At 48.6% G+C, this 19,211-nt stretch overlaps 1 protein-coding gene across 5 annotated transcripts in view; it reads right to left on the bottom strand.

Annotated features, from left to right (window-relative positions):
* Positions 1 to 19,211, bottom strand: part of SUN3 (Sad1 and UNC84 domain containing 3) — a 36,162-nt gene that overhangs the window by 16,201 nt on the left and 750 nt on the right. For 3 of the 5 annotated variants that reach the window (XM_077864256.1, XM_077864259.1, XM_077864257.1), the window contains exons 2-8: positions 16,593 to 16,654; positions 14,587 to 14,690; positions 9,323 to 9,363; positions 8,054 to 8,219; positions 6,461 to 6,545; positions 3,709 to 3,824; positions 2,286 to 2,453 (exon numbers count right to left, since the gene is read on the bottom strand). In XM_077864256.1, the coding sequence (XP_077720382.1) occupies positions 2,286 to 2,453; positions 3,709 to 3,824; positions 6,461 to 6,545; positions 8,054 to 8,219; positions 9,323 to 9,363; positions 14,587 to 14,690; positions 16,593 to 16,654 (742 nt within the window). The remainder of the gene's footprint in view (positions 1 to 2,285; positions 2,454 to 3,708; positions 3,825 to 6,460; positions 6,546 to 8,053; positions 8,220 to 9,322; positions 9,364 to 14,586; positions 14,691 to 16,592; positions 16,655 to 19,211) is intronic. The other 2 variants (XM_077864258.1, XM_077864260.1) reach the window with 1 other exon arrangement.

Raw genomic sequence — 19,211 nt, 5'->3', positions numbered from 1 at the left:
GAATTCCTCAAGGGTCAACCTGCCCCGTATCATACTCTGGGGCTCCAGAAGAAACAGTCCAAATAGAACATCCACCCAAGTGCCTCACTGTCAGTAGCCAGCATCTTGCGTGCGGAGCTTTCAGCTGACTTTTTACCCTTTGGCTACTAAATGCAACAGAAAAGCATCATCAGCCAGGAGAGAAAAGCAGTTTTCAACAAATAGAAAAAGTGATATTTGGGGATAAAGACACGAGAGAGAGCAGAAGATAAATGCAACATGACTAATTAATATCCACTAATATCTTCTGAAGCTTAAGAGAAGATATTGCATCCATGAAGGAAGAAACTTAGACCCTAAAGAAAGGAGTTATTTACAGAAAAAAAAGGTCTAAGAATAATCACAACAGTGGAAATGAAAAATTCAACATATGGGTTAAGATAGAATTTGATAAAAATCTTTTAGAAGGTGGAGCAAAAAACAAAGAAGGGAAATTAGAAAAGATTTTTTACATAATAGGTTAGGTGATTAAGTCAAATCCCCGGATGCGGATGTGAAGTTCGGGTCAGATCTGAGCCGAGGGGCAGAGTGGCGCAGAGCGACATCTTTAAAAAATAAAAAAATAAAGAATAAACTTGGAAAGTGCCTGACATGAAGGAACATGATGGCAGGATTTTTACCGTTCTGAAAAAGAGGGGTGGGGATTGCTCTGTGATAGGAAAATAGAAAAGTAAGCAAATGAAATTAAAATGAGGCATTTGTTATCCTCAGGAACATCGGAAATCATACACAAAGAAAACAGTATTTCAATGAACTCTATGGTCCGGTGAGAACAGCACCACTCACACTGTAAGTGGAAACGTCGCATATTGATTCAAAGGAAGATGCGGCATCTACCAGGGTCCCCACCCTGAAACGCAGATTTATTGCGTGACCCAGTAATTCCCCCTCCAGGTTCAGACCCGAGAGAAAGGAACACCAGTGTCCACACTAAGACAAATGCTCTCAGGGCACTATTCATAATAGTCAAAACGGGGGAAACAATTCAAATGCCCTTCCGCTGATGAGTGGATGGATAAAACATGTTTAGCCACACAACGAATTATTATTCAGCAATTTATTTATTGTTATTTTTTCAATGTTTAAAATATTTTTTCAAGATTTATTTATTTATTTGAGAGAATGAGAGACAGAGACAGGGAGGGAGAGGCAGAGTCTTAAGCAGACGTCGCATTGCACACAGAGCCCTGCACCCAGCTCCATCCCAGAACCCTGTGATTGTGACTGAGCTGAAACCAAGAACGGACGCTCACCAGACTGGGCCACCCAGATGCTCCTATTATTCAGCAATTTAAAAAATGAAGTAGTGACATGTTATATAACATAGGTGAACCCCAACAACATGATGCTAAATGGAAAGAGCCGCTCACAGCGGACCACATATTATACAATTCCACCTATACTGAAATGTCCAGAGTAGGTGACTTTGCAGAGACAAAGCACGTCAGTGGTGCCAGGGGTTGGAGATGACAGCTGACAACGAAGGAGTGCAAGTCTTCCTTTGGAAGGAATAAAAATGTTCTAACGTTGATTGTGGTGATGGATACACAAGTCTGTGAATATACTAAAAGCCGCAGAAGTGAACACTTTAAGGAAGTGAACTGCTGATGTGTGAATGGCATCTCAGTAAATTTGTTTTTTAAAGAAAAGACAGACCCCAAAATTGGGAGGAGAATGAGAATGAGAGCTGTAGAAGAGGACTAATCTTCATTTTTCATCAGAGGAAGTCAGTGGATTATAATCGAAACTGAAAAATCAAGAAATAAAAGTAGGGGCACCTGACTGGTAGAGCATGTGACTCTCGATTTTGGGGTGGTGAGTTCGAGCCCCATGTTAGGCATGGAGATGACTTTTAAAAAAAGAAGTAATGGTAAAAGCAAATATGAAGGCAAGTACCCATATGAGCAGCTAAAACTATGGCAAGTAGAAGTTTCCAGAGAAGCTGGGGTGTAAACCCTGGCACAAGAAAAAAAAAAAAGTTTCATTATCGGCATATGAGAATGTTGATTTTTTAATTGTATGCATATAGCTTCGATAAAAGTAAAAAAAAAAAAGAGTAAGAGAAATTATCTGGTCCAACCCTCTCTCTTTGTAGATGGCAAAGCTGAGGTTCTGGAAGGAAATAACCTTCTCAGAGTGACAAACATGGTTAGCCACATGGTTCAGGTGACATCTCAGCGTGTGATTCCTAACCAACCCCCTCCTAGCACAACCCACTCTGAACACGGATTTCGAGTGCCTCTCACATAGACAGAAAATTCCTTGGGTGCGCTGGAGATGTTCCCTGAGGGAGACACCTTCTCTGAGATGTGCTCCATGGTAACGGCGGTTGGCACGATCTTCCTGGCAAGCTTGATCAGGGCGTGACCCTGGGAACCTGGGAAGGCCCAGCACTTCCCAGGGTGGACGTCCGGCTGGAAAGGAAACACCAGGTTAATCTCTTATCTTGTATAAATCCACGCTGCACCATTGGTCAGCAAATCACTACTGACCGCAGATCTCGCTTATGCCTATGGTATGAAGGAAAACTGCCCAAATATCCAGGGGTTTGGTTGTTTTCCCAGGGCACATTGTGCTTCTATCACTCAAAGCCCTTTATTATAGGATTATCTATAATATGATTGCATAATTTATTTATTATGTATTTTCTTTTATTACTCTAACTAGTCTGTATGTCTAGAAGGCAGCCAGTTGGCATGAGTGGTGATGGCGTCCCAGTGGCAAAGACAGTGATAGAGGTGATGGTGGTGGTGGTGGTGGTGGTGACGGTGGTAGAGGCAGAAGGAGTGACTATAGTGATGGTGGTGGTGGTGGTGGTGGTGGTGGTGGTGGTGGTGGTGGTAAGGAAGAAAAAATGTACCATTTTCTAGATCCAGAGTCTGGAATGAAATCTGTACAATTGCTCCTGGAGGTATTCCTACCTTGGAAACTGACTCCAGGTTTGTAGATTGTAGTTAAGATCGAGTGCTACCAGCTGTTGATGTCTCCCTAGAGCCTTCTAAGTTGAACTCAGATGTTTTCACGGGAATCTTACTTGGAAATTTATCCTGTTATACTTGGACTCTGTAAGAATGTGTAGCCCGAACAGCGTGCAGCAGTGCCTGCACCGAGGGGCATGTACCTTGAGATAACATTTGTTAGAAGACTGAAGTTTTCAACAAAAAAGGGCGGCCACAGAATCAACTCAAGGAGAAGATATAGAACGCAAGCATTCTATTTAAGTAGTAAATCATCTAGTTTACTGACTTTAAAATAATAAAAACAATTACAAATTAATCAATCATAGATTACTGCTTATAAAATAAGAAATAATTTCTATAGTTTGATGACTATTAAAACGCAAGTAGGGGGCGCCTGGGTGGCTCAGTTGGTTAAAAATCTGACTCTTGATTTCGGCTCAGGTCTCAGGGTTGTGAGATCGAGTCCCACATCGGGCCCCATGCTCAGCGGGGAGTCTGCTGGAGATTATCTCCCCCTCTCCCTCTGCCCTCCTCCCTGCCCCCACTGTCTCTAAAAAAATAATAAAAAATAAAATAAAATGCAAAGACATGGTTTCAGGTTCTGTGACAAGTTCAGATTGGTCTCCATTTTGGGTGTTAATATTTTCATGACACTTAACAGGAACAAAATCTTCAAGTATAAATAGATTCCTCTGGGTCTAACTTTTACCTGGAGGATAATATCTGGAGGCATCTCATAAGTTAAGAACCCAATCCCATGCCAGTAAAGTTTTGCTTTATTATTTTTGTAACTTTCTGAGGTCCCGGCTTCCACAATAGAGGCCCCTAAAAAGATAAAATAACTTTCAAAATTGAGAATTACACGTCTCCAAAAACATCAGTTATACATTTTTTTATAAATTTATTTTTTATTGGTGTTCAATTTGCCAACATATAAAATTATACCCAGTGTTCATCCCGTCAAGTGCCCCCCTCAGTGCCCGTCACCCAGTCAACTTCAGTTATATTTTCATAGCGTTGTTAGAAAAGTATTCCCAGGCAAATTGCAAGTAAGGTGAAGTTCACACTGGGGAACTGGTAGGGAAAGTATGGCTTCCCGCTCTCATTACCACTGAGATTTTGTCTCTTTGAGAAAACCATGCTTGTTCCTTGTGGTTTCACAACATTTCTGAAACTGGTATTGATTCAGTTCTGAACTGAACAATTGATTCAGAGGTGGAAATTTTATGTGTATTGTGTTTATTACCTAACCAGACTTACAGACCCCCATATTTTAACAGCTCATGTGATGAGACTATTATGTCAGCCCAACCTACTTAAAAGCAAAAAAAAAAAAAAAAAAAAAAAAAAAGCATAAAAAACAATGTCAACAGTGCCTGGGTGGCTCAGTCATATAAGCAGGCAATTCTTGGTTTTGGCTCAGGTCATGGTTTTGGCTCTGCTTTTTATATTTGTCCAAATTTTTCAGTTGTATGTAATCAGTGAGGGGAGAAGCTGGCATGGGCTCTCTTCACGTTGGTCCAACCAGAAGCTGGCAATGCACTTCATGCTCACATTTACTAAGAAACCATAACATGTTCTGCTCGTCCTTGTTCTACATGGACTATTGCCGGATTTGCATTTGTCATCGTGAATTTTTTGAAATGGAAGCTATAAATGCATTCAATAAAGAGGAGGAGGGATCCCTGGGGGGCTCAGCAGTTTAGGGCCTGCCTTTGGCCCAGGGTGTGATCCTGGAGTTCCAGGATCGAGTTCCGCGTCGGGCTCCCTGCATGGAGCATGCTTCTCCCTCTGCCTGTGTCTCTGCCTCTGTCTCTCTCTCATTCTGTGCCTCTCATAAATAAAAAAAATAAAATCTTTTAAAATAAAAAAATAAAGAAGAGGAAAGAGGAAAGAAAGCATAAAAAGGGTGTATCTAAATGCCAGTATTAAAAAAAAAAGGGGGGGATTCTCTGTCTGGTTCATCTCCCCATGTCTTTTTTTGTTTGTTTGTTAAGATTTTATTTATTTATTCATGAGAGACACAGAGAGAGAGAGGCAGAGACACAGGCAGAGGGAGAAGCAAGCTCCATGCAGGGAGCCCGACATGGGACCCCATCCCCCGTCTCCAGGATCATACACCGGGCCAAAGGCAGCGCTAAAATGCTAAGCCACCGGGGCTGCCCCCCCCTTTTTTTTGTTTTATTTCTTTATTTGAGAGAGAGAGCATGAGCAGGAAGGGCAGAGGGAGAGGGAGAGAGAATCTCAAGCAGACTCCATGCTGAACACAGAGCCCAACATGGGCTGGATCCCAGGACCCTGAGGTCACGATCTGAGCTGAAACCAGGAGTCGGATGCTTAACTGACTGTGCCACCCAGGTGCCTCTCACCTCCTCAAGTCTTATTTCAGTGCTAATTCTCCCCATGCTTCAGGAAATTCGGATGCAGGCAGGTCTATTCACTTGCTCTGCCTCTCTCAACCCATGTGCATGCACACGTGCACACACACAACTGAATAATCATTCTAGTCCAAATGCTCTCGATTTTACACAGGGCACAACTTTATTGTCCCAGTATAAATCTGGCTTTGTCGATTGGTAAAAATCAGCGTTACTGCATTTGTTTTATATTTTCCCCCTCTTGCTCACTGAGCACATGTCATGTACGGACTATCACAGGCAGATAGGGAATATTAAGGTTAACATTTCTTAGTGTAAGCACTTAAGAATTAAGTTCAATTGGAAAACTTTAAGAATAGTCTTTTAACATTATCATTTAATCACTGATAATACATTTAGATTAGCCATTAGCAGTCATTTTAGAATATAAAATATAAAATGTTCTAACTTTTGTATCGCTTGTCCTATTTTCTGCATTCCCAACCTCATTGTGGCATGACAGCTTCCTTTGTGGTCCTTTTTTTTTTCTTTTTTTAAAGCATTTATTGATTTATTTGAGAGAGAGTGGTGAGAACGAGCAGGGGAGGAGCAGAGGGAGAGGGAGAAGCAGGCTCCCCGATGCAAGCTGGATCTTGGGACCCTGAGAACATGACCTGAGCTAAAAGCAGACACTTCACCCACCGAGACACCCAGGGGCCCCCCTTTGTGGTCCTTTCAATGCATGGTAATGAAGATGCCCAGTTTTGCTTCTTCCAAGATTTGCACCCTGACAACAATTAACTACAAACATTTCTATTCTCTTCCTCATTGTCTAGATTTGTGAATTTTGGCTTCTTCTCAAGTTATTGAATACATGAGTATGTTTTCTTAATAAAAAAATAGAGAGGGGGCATGTGGCTGGCTCAGTTGGTAAAGCATGCAACTCTTGATCTCGGGGTTGTGACTTTGAGCCCCACGTTGGGTGTAGAGATGACTTAACAATAAAAAATAAAAAATCTTTTAAAAAAATAAAAAATATATAAAATAAAATCATATGGAGAATCAGGACACTTTGGAAGCATTAACTCTTCAGCTTTTACTCACCTGCTGATTTAAGCGCATAGTCGGCCATCTGGACTTGGTCCTCTCTCAACTTTTTAAGGACATAATTTACCAAGTTTGACATTTCCTGTACAAGTATTAGAAAGAGTTTTCAGTTAACAATTTTGGCCAACTGCATGAGTTTTGACAATTTGTTTTGGCCAACTGCATGAGTTTTGACAATTTGTTGTTGTGGACCTAAGTGTCATAATCTGCAAAAATACCAGCAGTGAACATTTAGGGAGCTGTACAGAGCCAGCCACGGCACACAGATTTCCAATGCCCTCCATAGATCTGTGGGATTGCTGCTCCCCGGGCAGCTGAGGTGTGTCCAGACACCCCCAAGTTGGGGCATGGTGGACCCAAGGCCTCTTTAGAATCCCTAACAAGCCCCGTCAGGCTCTGCAGTGAGGAGATCACATGAGGTTGTGTGTGCCACCTGCTGGGCACTCCCCTTCATTCTTGCCTAAAGACTTAATCGTTCTGTAGGTATTTGGGAATCGGGCAGTTTACATGGAGTTCATGCTTGTTAGAAAGTATCCATCCTTTGAGTTAATGTGGGCTTCTTTTAAAAATATATATACACACATATATATATACATATATATATTATTTATTTATTTATTTATTTATTTATTTATTTATTTGAGAGAGAGAGAGAGAGAGAGAGAACAAATTGGAGGAGCAGCAGAGGGAGAGGGAGAACCAGACTTCCCGCGGAACAGGGAGCCCGATGTGGGGCTGGATCCCAGGACCTGAGATAGTGATCTGAGCTGAAGGCAGATGTTTCACCAACTCAGCCACCCAGGCACACCTAATATTGGCTTCTTAAGGATGTTCTGATTTTATAAAGCAAGTGTCCCAGAGGACCCACCATCCAAGGTCAAAATGACGTGGACCCTTGTCCCAGGGCCATGACAAAATGTGGCCTGGAAGGCAGGAGGTGTCAGAGTCCTGTTTCTGTGTGCTTCAGAAAGTAGACATTGAGGAGGGCACCCAGGTAGCTCAGTAGGTGAAGCATCTGCGTTCTGCTCAGGTCATGATCTCAGGGCCCTAGAATCGAGCCCCACAGCAGGCTCCCTGCTCAGTGAGGAGTCTGCTTCTCCCTCTGCTGCTCCCCTTGCCCATTTGTTCCTTCTCCCTCAAGTAAATAAAATAACGTGGACATTAAGGGAAGAAGGGAAGCTAGTGCAGAAGAGCGAGAAAAGCAGCAAAGCCAAGCTCTTCGGTCTCCAGCACAGTGTTGTGCAATGGGGAATGGACAGGTCAAGTGCACTAGCTTCAGACGGTCCTTGAATAAAAATATTCTAAGTGTTTGTGTATAGACATTCAGAGGCTGCATTTCTGAATGATCTTCTGTTTTACTGGAAAATAAAACGGAATCAGGTTATTTATTTTGGGAGGAAGTCAGTTATATTGGAACACGGTCTTCTCTGTGATACACAAATGATTAAAAAAAAAAAAGTGGGTTTCTGTGGCAAGCTTTATGGAGGTAAGCTGCTGTCAGGGAATGTTGAGGAGGAGGACAAAGCCACAGAGCAGCCAGCCCTGGATTTGACCAGAAGCCCCGGAATGTGTCCCTCCCAGGCGCCCTACCTCATCGGTGGCCTCCATGGGGTCCTGGTCCTCATCCTGGTCCGTGTTCCAGCTGTAGCTGTGCAAATCCTCCTGCGTATCCCTAAGGAGTGCTTTCAGAACATCTATTTGTTCAATTAAAAATAGAATTTCACGGAAGTTGTTCTCCAAAGTCTGGCTTTCCTTCCTGGAAATGGAGATGCCAATGTGAAAGGAGGGAAAGTGAGCTCCCATCATCAGCTGGGCTTGGGGAGCAGCAGAGCAAGAGCCGAAGGGCTTTATGTTGTAGGCAAAGTCTTGAGCGAGGGTGCTCAAGATGCCCTTCGTCCAAAGCACCACCTCTCACTCTCTACAAAAGCAAGCACACTCAGGGGGAGCTTCCAGGATGCACCCCAAAGCTTGGGGGGTGCTCTCCGCAGGCAGGTGGGGCTTACCTTGCCTGTCCCTTGTCCCTCCCTCGGGGCTCCGCCACCCCGACCCGAGGCTGCAGGACCTCACAGCATGAAGCCTAATCCCAACCCTTCACCTTGTTCCCTTGTTCAAAAGGGAACAGCCTGCATTTCCAGTGGGGTACAGAGCAGGGGGGTCATCCCGAGCCCCGAGGTCCTAGAGGCTCTGGAAAGGAGTGTGGCTAGAGGCTGGTGGTGGGAGGCTGAGGGGCTGGAGGCCGCAGCCCCAGGGGGCCAACTGTTCCTGCTGACAGTAGGTGTCAGAATGGCTCTTACTATTTTTACAGCTTGAAAATGACTGGTGGGTAGCATAAGAATGTGTCGAGCCAGCAGGCATTTCCTTTTGGTGAAGAATGTAAGCACTACTCATCTCGTATTCTTTCCTCCCAATTTGTAAACTACATGTTCAGAGTTTGGAAAACACAAGATCTTCATGAAATAAACAGTTACGTTTCATTATAACAGTCATTATTCTGTGCAAAAAATTAGTGAAAAAATAGAGATCCTGCTTATAATCCTGTGTCCTGCTGCACTTCCCAGGCACAAGATATATTACTATTTATTACAATCATTAAATATATATTACTTATTATTATAGTTATTTTGAAGGCTTCATAATTCTCCATTACATGTTCTCAAATGTACTTAACCATTGGCTTATTTTTCTTATCTAGCTGGTTTTCATTGTTTTTTAGTCATAAATAATCTTGAAAGCACCACTCAGTGTACATTCCCTTAAAGAATGAGCCACAGAAGTGGGTTTTAGTTTCAGAGTGTTACAGGAACATTCCGCCACTGGAGTCACACCAGAAAGTCCCACGAATCAGAAAATCTCACTCACTTTAAAAGCTCCAGTTGCTCTTTCGGCATTCGAAGTCGGGCCTGGAAAGAACCAGAGGACCCACATCATTCTGCATCCTACCTATTCAAGCAGAATGAGTGTTCTTATTCATAAAGGGGAATGAAATCACTTTTCCACCCCGATGTCCCTGCATGACAGGTGGACACCAAGTGACCTCTAACACACCTGTGTGTCCGTCAGCCTTCCTGTAAACAGTTAGGTTTTGTGGGGACGAAATCTGACAGTGACAACTGGAGTCCACGAGGGGCTCTGTTCCTCACGGGGCCGGGCTCTCCCGGCTCCTGGCCCCCGTCTCTGCCCAGCCACCCGGCCTTGCCCTCTGGGTCCCTGGCGGGGACTCCTATCACTGGGTCTAGGGCCCACCTCGGAAATCTGGGCCGGTTTCATCTCAGGAGCCCTGACTGCATCTCAGGAGACTCTTTCGACATCACAGGTTCTCAGGCCGGGCACCCAGCTTCCGAGGGTCATCCTTCAGCCCACCGCAGGGACCACCCATGGGCCGCCGGGAAATCGCTCCCCGCCCTCCTCTGCTGACCAGTCTGCTCTTTGGCTCCGACACCTGGGCTCCTTCCTACCCATTTGCTGTGCAAAGTGGCTCCTCCAGGGAGGGCCTCCCACGAGGGCCCAAGGGAGGGCGCCGCGGCAAAAGCAGTGCAGCCTGGTGTGCAGTAAAAAGGCACTGCTGGGTTTGGGGGGGTCATTTTTGTTTAGAGAGAGAAAGAGAGAGAGCACACACGTGGGGGGAGGCGCAGAGGGAGAGGGGAACCCCAAGCAGACTCCCCGCTGAGCACGGAGCCCGATGCAAGACCGATCCCAGGACCCTGAGATCATGACCTGAGCTGAGGTCAGGAGCTGGATGCCTAACCAACTGAGCCTCCCAGGAGCCCCATGTTTTATTTCGTTTGTTTGTTTTAAATCTGCCAAGCAATTTAACTCCGTATAGGCTCCCCTTAATGTGTTTCTTTTGCCAGGGTCGTGGATTTGGGAGCCTATTTTTAGGAGAGAAAGAGATACTTATTTCTAGTTTTCAGTCTCTCTTGGAGGAAGCTCCCTGTCGGGAAGGGCAGCGTTTTCAACTTCCATCTCTTGCTTTCCACTCTAGCCTTAAAACGGTGGGTAGAAAGTACTCCCTCATTAATTTGCTGATAAATGCATGTGGGTGTCCCTTGAAAATTAAAAAATCTCAGGGTTATTTTTTTAATTTCATTTTGGCTTCTCCTCCAAAAAGGGTTTCAAGTGGCTTCCACAGTAGGAACATATACAGTATGAAAACCCACAGGACAATAAACCAGTAAGGAAGTCAAAGGTATAAGGAGAAGGGGATGGAAGGCTGGAAGGTGCGGTCCCCATCCCCTTGTGACCACGTGTGCAGGGTGGTGGGCTGGCATGCAGGCGAGCCTTCCCTGCCTGGACGTTGTTAGCCTTGGGCCCCACGTCAGGTTCTAGAATCAGAGACCAAATTGGAGGCACAGGGAAGTCAGGATGACCAAAATTCTCACTAAGCATACTGCTAAAAAAAACCCAAAATCGAAGGTGTGGGAGAAGTTGCGTTGCACTGCGCCTGTGGATGGATGCCCGCAGCGCTGACTTCCCTGAGAACTCTGGGAGTCCCGCCCTGCAGCTGTGGCCTCCCCACAGAACTCTCTGGGGTCTGGGGTCAGCCGCATTTGCGATCAACTGAAGGATGAAGTGGTCAAGGAGGGACGGGAGAGCGAGCTGTGGCCAGAGCCACAGTGTCGTTTACTGCTGTCATGTTTTTTAAAAATGCTTTTCCCCTTAAAAGTATGGAAATCTCAATTTCAGACACTTCACAAATCTGCACGGGGGCCATGCCAATCTTCTCTGTCTGGTCTTTTTTTTCTTTTTTAAGATTTTATTTATTCATGACAGAGATGCAGAGACACAGAGAGAGCCAGAGACACAGGCAGAGGGAGACACAGGCTCCATGCGGGGAGCCCGACGCGGGACTCGATCCCGGGACCCAGGGTCACAGTCAGGTCACCTGGGCTGAAGGCCGGTGCTCCACCGCTGAGCCCCCGGGCGGCCCCTGTGGTCTTACTCTTAGTGCAGGTGCTGCGTCCCAAGTGAGCACCGTCGTGGTTTGCCTTCCCGGGCGACGTGGAGGCACCGGGTGTCTGCCAGACCATGGCCCCCGAAGGCGGTTGGGGGAGCACCGACTCCACAGGAGGCTTCGGATCACCTCACCAGGCTGTTACCTCTCTCTCTCCTTAACACCTGCCGCAAGAGCCCCACACCTTGCAGGTGAGTCCTAGAGGCCTAATGGCTGCAGGCTGCGCCCTGTAGGGCGCTCGAGGCAAACCAGCTGCAGGTGGGAGCAGCTCAGTGTGGTCACCGACCCGAAGCTCTGATGGGTGACGGGACAGTGGCCGGGCCGGCACCCTGTGGCAGTACAACCAGCTCTCCTGCATGTGCGGCCCACGGTTCACACTGGCAAGTCCTCTCTCGGCAGAACCCGGGTGTGAACTCGAGCCCCAGGCACACAACTAATCTCCTTAATTGTTCTAAGCCAGCTTCCTAATAAATGGATTTAGTGATACTCTTAAGAAAGGCTCATTTTGAGGAGAAAGTGAAATACGTATTTCGTGTCCCTATAATCATTTAAGATGCAGAGTTACTAACACCGGCTTCCTGCCCTGGAAGATGCAGGGGGCCCAGCTAGCTTCTCGGAGGGCAGTATTAAGTCTTTAAGATTCAGTATAAAAGGTCACCTAAAAACTGGGAATCGTTTATCCTTCTTGTAGGAGTTTATCCTAAATCAAAAAATTAAGTGTGGTTGAAAAGATTTGGCAACAGAGACATCTGTGTTGATGATATCGGAAAATTGCAAACAATCCAATGGTTTGGAAACAAGTATTATGAAATATGTTACTTATTCCTATCTATCCACTGGAATATTAGGCATAAAATGCCGTAGTTATAAAATTATATCTAAAGAGAAGGGAACATTGTTTAAGATCTATTGTTAACTGAATAAAAACAGCTTCTATTGCCTGTAGCTTGGGATCTATAAAGAAATTACAAGAAAAGAAAAGAAAAGAAAAGGAAAGGAAAGGAAAGGAAGGAATCACCTAGAAATAAGGCAGAGAAAAAAAAAAAGAAATAAGGCAGAGTCAGCGAGGCACGGGTCCTGGCACAGCTTCCTTCCGCGTGGAAACCGGTAACACCTGTGGTGTCACAGAGGCGCTTCCCCTGAAGATCCGGCCAGAATATTGTAGGCAGAGGGGACGCCCAATGTCAAAGCCCTGACAAACCGCCAGGGAAGTTCTTGAGTGCATTCGTCAGGGTTCTCCAGAGAAACAGAACCAGTAGGATGTGTGGAGAGGAGGGAGGGAGGGAGGGAGACAGGGAGAGAGAGATTTATTTTAGGGAACTGGCTCCCATGATTGAGGAGGTGGGTGAGTCTGACATCTACAGGGAGGCTGGCATGCTGGGGGCCCGGGGAAGTGTTTGTGTTGCAGCCCAAGTCCGAAGGCTATTTGGGGGCAGAGTTTCCTCATCTTTGGGGGACCTCACTCTTTTTCTCTTAAGACCTTCAACTGATTGGGTGAGGCCCACCCACAGCACAGAGGATGATTTGTTTTACTCAAAGCCTATCGGTGTAATGCTAATCACATAAAAAAAACCTTCACAACAACATCTAGAACTAGTGTTTGGCCAAACATCTGGGCACATAGTCTAGTGAAGCTGACCCGTACAATCGTAATAGGCATTAATCCCAAATTGGCGGTTACAGGAGGCCTCTGTTGCCCATGCCCATTGCCCATGAAATTCTCGTCTCTGTTTTCCTGGAGGTGATCGGACTCTCCGGCCCCAGCTCCTGTGGGCCTGGGTCCTGGTCTTTGATGTGAAGGCCACGTGTGCAGGGGCTCTCTCATGCTGACCCTCCTTGTGGGGTTTCCATGGGGCTCTCCTTTCACCCGGGATCTGACACTCATTATTCAGATTCCCAGGACATGCAGGACAGATGGCATCCCTGCAACTGGGATCCATTCCAGGTATCAGCCTACGAGCTTCCCAGGGGATGGTCCTCCCGACAGCACATCTCCCCCTGGAGGGACAAGACCAGACACAGGAGTTGCCGAGTGAGCTGAGCAGCAGGATCTGGAGGAAAGCAGCCGTGAGGTCAGGTGCAAAGTCACTGGCTGGCTGGGGTCCTTCCCACAGAGCAGTGGCTCATCTGGCCCCTGTCATTCCTCTCTTCTCTGGTCTTTGGAGGCAGACGCGGTCTGGAGAGCTGGGTGGGCCAGAGGGAGGACACGGCTGTCTGGCCCAGTGTAAGCCCACGTAGACAGAGCTGGCTGCCAGCTGAAGGGGAAGCTGTCCCGTCCAGAGCACCAGCCACTGCCTCACAACAAAGTGCTACTTGCGGGTTTCTGGGCCCTGAAGCCTTCCTTGGAGAGCTTTCTGCATCTGTTCAGTGGCTGTAACAGAACATCTAGGCTGGGGGGGCTCAGGAAGAACAGGATTCTATTCCTCAGTCCTGGAGGCTGGACCCGAGATCAAGGTGGGTGGATCCTTGTCTGGGGAGACCCACTTCCTGGTTCACAGAGAGCATCTTCGATCTGTGTCCTCACGTGGTGGAGAGGGCGTCGGGGAGCTCTCTGGAGCCTCCTCCTGCAGGGCGCTCACCCCAGGCACGAGGCTCCACCCCGTGACCCCCTCACTTCCCAAAGGCCCCTGGGGATTCTCTTTCAACTGGGACGACACCCAAATTCAGTCTGTGGCATTCTGACCTTGGCCTCCCAAATTAAAGTCCTTTGTGTTTCCAACATGCATCCATTCTATCCCAACAGGCTCCAGAGTCTTGGCTCATTCCAGCATGAACCAAAGAAAGTCTGAAGCCCAAAACCTCGTCTAGAGAGCACCTAAGTCAGATATGGGTGCAATCCCAGGTACAATTCTTCCTGAAGCTCCTGCAGCTGTGAAGCTGTGCACACACGGTGTGTGCTAGACACAAGGACGAGACAGCTGTAGGGTGGACGGCCTCATTGCAAAAGGGAGAAACAGGGAAGACCAGAGGTTCACAAACATTCAGTCTGTGGCAGGAGCCTGCTGGGATCAGAATGTGTAGGGTCTCTTAGCCATAGAACCACTGACTAGGACTCTGGCCCCTGCGTTGTCCCTATTAGATGTTTCCATGCAAGACGAAGGTCACATACTGCAAGTGGGAGCATATTAAATTCTAAGCAAGTGACGTACACAATGATTCAACAAAACCTCACCTGGTAGTTATAAAGCCTTGAACCATATTCTGCAACTAAAGCATAAAAGTGTCTGGATTTCTGAGGAAACTCTGCTTCTTTAAGCCACCTATGATTTCCAAGTCCTGTGAAAGAAAAGAGCGACTCTGATGAGAGGGTTTGTCTGCAAACATGTACAATGCTCTACATGTGTTCTTTCTAAAGACTTTTATGTTTCAGTCATCTCTACACCCATGGGCTCGAACTCACAACGCCGAGATCCAGAGTCGCGAGCTCCGCTGACAGAGCCAGCCAGGCGGCCTGATGTTTCACGGGCATTAACAAGAATTTCTCCGAGCATGAACAGCACCTATGCTCGTAAAAAGAATATCGGATCCTTGGCTGACAATATGGGAAAATAGCAACACTGGGGGCTGAACGAGTTCTCCGTTGAGATGTCCGTATGCTGCCAAAGACGAACAGGATCTACTTTTCGTGGACTCTGAAAACTAACCCCAAACTTACAGCAACCAGAGGGCAGAGAGAAGGGGTTCCTGCTCCCCCGCTGCTGTCCCCGTTTCCAGCGCCATGGCAGTGGCTGCCGGGATCGGAGCCTACGTGGCTCGTGCCAGGAGCTGATGGACACTGGTTCTCAAGCTACGGTGACGGGTAGGTTTGGCCTGCCTGGTGTTCCCACTCTCTGGGGCTAGAGGGCCTTCCTGGGAGGCTGTGGTGTCCGCTCAAAGATTAAGGACAGGGTGGCTGGCTCGGCCGGTGAAGTGCCTGCCTTCAGCCCAGGTCCTGGGATCGAGTCCCGCCACAGGCCGCCTGCGTGGAGTCCGCGTCTCCCTCTCCTTCCACCCACTCCCACCCTCTGCTCGCTCTCTCTCTCTCTCTCTCTCTCTCAAATAAATAAACAAAATTTCTTTTAAAAAAATTTAAGGGCATAAATTGGTTTTGCCCACCTGGGCAAGGGACAGTGAGTGAGCAAGTGGCAGACAGACCACAAAGCACAGGAGGGAGAAGTCAGAGGCGGAGTCTCCGGTGAGAACAGAACTTGGAAGCAAAAGAGGACTGCAATGCGCGGGTCCAGACCGGATGCGTGTTCATTAGGGACGGTAGAGTGGATCCAGGCTCGCGTCTCAGGTGGCTCTGCAGGCTCCGTGTGAGCAAGACGTGGCAGTCCAGGCAGGGGCGTGGGAGGCCCGGCTCAGCCCTGAAGGAAGCCCCAGGGTCAAGACTTGGAGAGGACTCATTGTCTCTCTCTGCAGACTCTGGGACGTCTCTGCCAGGTCACTATTGACCTATGAGGTGGCAAACAGTGACGTGAACAAGTGACCAGAGCCCTCAACGAGGAATCACAGCAATCCCTGGGAAAGGCGGGGAACTTGAAGCCATCCCTGGGGATTGTCCAAACACCGAACATAATAGGCAAAAACCTTATTTTCTTTTAAAGATTTTATTTATTTATTCATGAGGGACCCAGAGAGAGGCAGAGACACAGGCAGAGGGAGAAGCAGGCTCCCTGCGGGGACCCCAACGTGGGACTCGATCCCGGGACCTCAGGGTCACGCCCTGGGCCGAGGCAGACATTCAACCACGGAGCCCCCAGGCACCCCAGGTTTTGTGTGTTAAAGAGAGCACGCTCCCGTGTGCATTCACACCGGGAAGGGGTGGAGGGACAGGGAGACGGGGAATCTGAAGCAGACTGCACGCTGAGTGCAGAGCCTGACGTGGGGCTCGATCCCACGACCCTGAGATCACGGCTCGACCAGAAGGCAGACACTCCGCCGACTGAGCCCCCGGCTCTCTGGTGTCCTATATTAAAGAGCGATTTCCCCGTGCGTCAGGGGTGGTGACGTGGGACCTCGGCCGTCTGACACCTGCGTGTGGCCCGCGTGGGGCCTGCACTTCAGACCCCGGGAGGAGTGAGTGTGACACGCGTTCACTTCCGCAGCCTTCCCTGGCATGTCCTCACAGCGGTGAGGGCCCCGTCCCCACTCAGAAACGTCCGGGGCCCGGCTTGAGCCTCACCTCGTGTGACTTACCTACGAGGAGGAGCGTCAGGATCCACAAGGTGCTTAGGACCATCTTCGTGGACCGGGTCAGCCTAGGAGAGGAGGAGCAGGACTTAGCGGGCCGCAGCCTCCCGTTCCCTGACCACAGGCCTACGCGCCCGTCCGAGGCCGCGTGTGTGGTCCATTCATGGCCTCGCCGAGCTGCAGAATCCGGGTGAGCCTGCACCCAGACATCCTGGCCCCCGCTGCCACGCACCGTGCAGCTCCGGGGCCGTCTGCGTCGTGCGTGTGTGCTGGCTTTCTCGTGTGTGCATAGATGCCTACGGAGGGCGGAACACAGGGGTTATCCTTCCAGAAAGAGAAGAGGTGAGGGTCTGATTCTATGGAAATTGCGTATTAAGGGAGGTGTCTGGGCGGCTCAGTCGGTCGAGTGTCCAACTCTTGATCTCAGCTCAGGCCATGATCTCAGGGTCACGAGATCGAGTCCCGTGCTGGCTTCCACACTGGGTGTGGAGCTCGCTTATAAAATAAGGAAAAGAAAATACAAGAAAGGAAGAAATCAGGGACTCAGCGAAAGAACTGGGACAAGGAACAACTATCTGAGGAAGGTCTTTAAATAATTGTAACACTTCACCTCACTTTCTATTGGGGTTCCCATCCCTGCAGAAGAGGACACCAGCCCCAGCTGCCCGGCTAGGGGGCCTTTGCAGGACGAGCACAGCCGTGAGCACACCTCAGCGAGAACAAGCAGAAGCTCACCGCAGGCCTGCGCGTCCCCATCAGGCCCTGGGCTTTCCGCCTCACAGGTCACCTCTGTCCTGGTCTCTGTCTCCAGTGAACTGGGCTCCCTGGCCTTGAGCCGGCGGTAAGCAGAACCGTGTGTGGATGTCCTCCCTCTCATTATGGCTCGGTGCCCTGCTGAGTGAGCACTGCGCCCGCCCCAGTGTCGCAGGGCTTCCCGAGCTGTGACACCGCTGCCGGGACCGGGCGTGCCGTGGGCGCATTTGGTTTGGGTGCACTCCTGAGAGACGGGCCGCTCGGTCCCAGAGGCTGTGCATTGCCAGACATCTTTGCAAACAGAACCTCCACACACCCAACTCTCTAAAGGAAAAAAAGAAAAAGGCTCAGATATAGGCTGAGGAAGCTCAGGTAACTAGGAGCTTCTGGACAAAAGCCCTCTGGTTTGGCAAACTTTGTTTTTCTCACTCAAAACATATTTTTTAAAAAACCAGATCAAGGGCCCCTGGGGGGCTCGGTGGTTGAGCATCTGCCTTTGGCTCAGGGTGTGACCCCGGGGTCCTGAGATCGAGTCCTGCGTCGGGCTCCCTGCATGGAGCCTGCATCTCCCTCTGCCTGTGTCTCTGCCTCTCTGTGTCTCTCATGAATAAATAAATAAAATCTTAAAAAAAAAAAAAAAAAACAGATCCAAATGGATCACAAGGCAGGGGAGAGGCAGAGCTTTGTCAAGTCACCTCAGCAATTTGGGCTTTGTTTCTGACCTGTTAAACTAACCCATTAACCAAAAGGTACGATTCCCTGCTCCAGGTCCAGGAAGACGTGCTAAGGAAGTCTGAGAGTGACTTCACTGAGTTCTTGATACGTTCATTTCTTTAAATTTTGCTCTTTCTTTAGCTTTAGGCGCAAATGACAGTAAACAGATTACCCTGTGTTGAATTTTTGGAGTCATCTGACCACTTAGGCGATGCACCAAGCTACTCTGCGCCCCTGTGGCCCTGAGCTGCGTAGTCAGGAGCAGCTCAGATCCGCACCAAACCACAGAAGAGCCTCGGACCAGCCAGCCAGTCCCAGCCCAGGGCAGGGGATGGAGGAGCTGCTACCCTGCCCACTGGTGCCCAGAGTGGGTGGGCTGTGCTAACAACCCAGAAGGTTCTCTCCACTCTTTGCCCTCAGCTGGGGTGGAAGGGGGTGTATATCTTGAAAACACATCCTCTATAAATATTATTTATTGGTCACTGGGCGGAGGGGTGGGGGGAGGGGTCGTCCCCTGCCTAAAGAGAGTCATTCAAAGGTGGATTGCCAGCCCCGGAGCCTTCCTGCTGCTGGAGGAGAGGAGGATGGCCACATTCCCATATTCGGGACAGGTTACTTCTGTGTTTTGATAAAACCCTGGCTGTCAGGCAGTGCTTTCCAGAGCCCCCCAGCTGCTTTGCCACCTGGATTATGACTGCCTGGAGCTGTCTTCCCGCCTCACCACGATGACAGGAGACTTGAGGAGACTCTGTGGCCCTCCCTCATTGGTTGGGAGCAAGGGCTTTGCTGTTACCCCTCCCATGACGTCCGGTCACTTCTCCTCTTTGTTCTCCCAGCAGGTGGCTGAGGGGGCAGGTGCAGGGGGGTGGGGGGTGGGGGGCTGGCACCTTTGGCTCCCCTGCTGCCTCCTGGTGGCCAGTGCACACCTGCTCTGACGACAGGACACAGTTATTGGCTCCAAATGTCTGCCCACTAACCGTGCAATCCCTTCCTACCCAGGAGGCACTAAACGCACTCCGTGTCCGGAGTCCCAAACTGTGTGTTGCGCTAAATGCCGCAAATCACAGAGAACAGGCAAGCTAGGTAAAAACAGGAACAATCTGTAAATTCATGAAGTGAAATAGTAATCTTGTGGCTGCTGCTGTAGCTCATTCATTT

This window comes from Canis aureus, chromosome 21 (genome assembly GCF_053574225.1).
Source record: "Canis aureus isolate CA01 chromosome 21, VMU_Caureus_v.1.0, whole genome shotgun sequence".
NCBI lineage: Eukaryota > Metazoa > Chordata > Mammalia > Carnivora > Canidae > Canis > Canis aureus.
The sequence above is the reverse complement of the archived record's forward strand: the minus strand, read 5'-3'. Positions and strand labels throughout refer to the sequence as shown.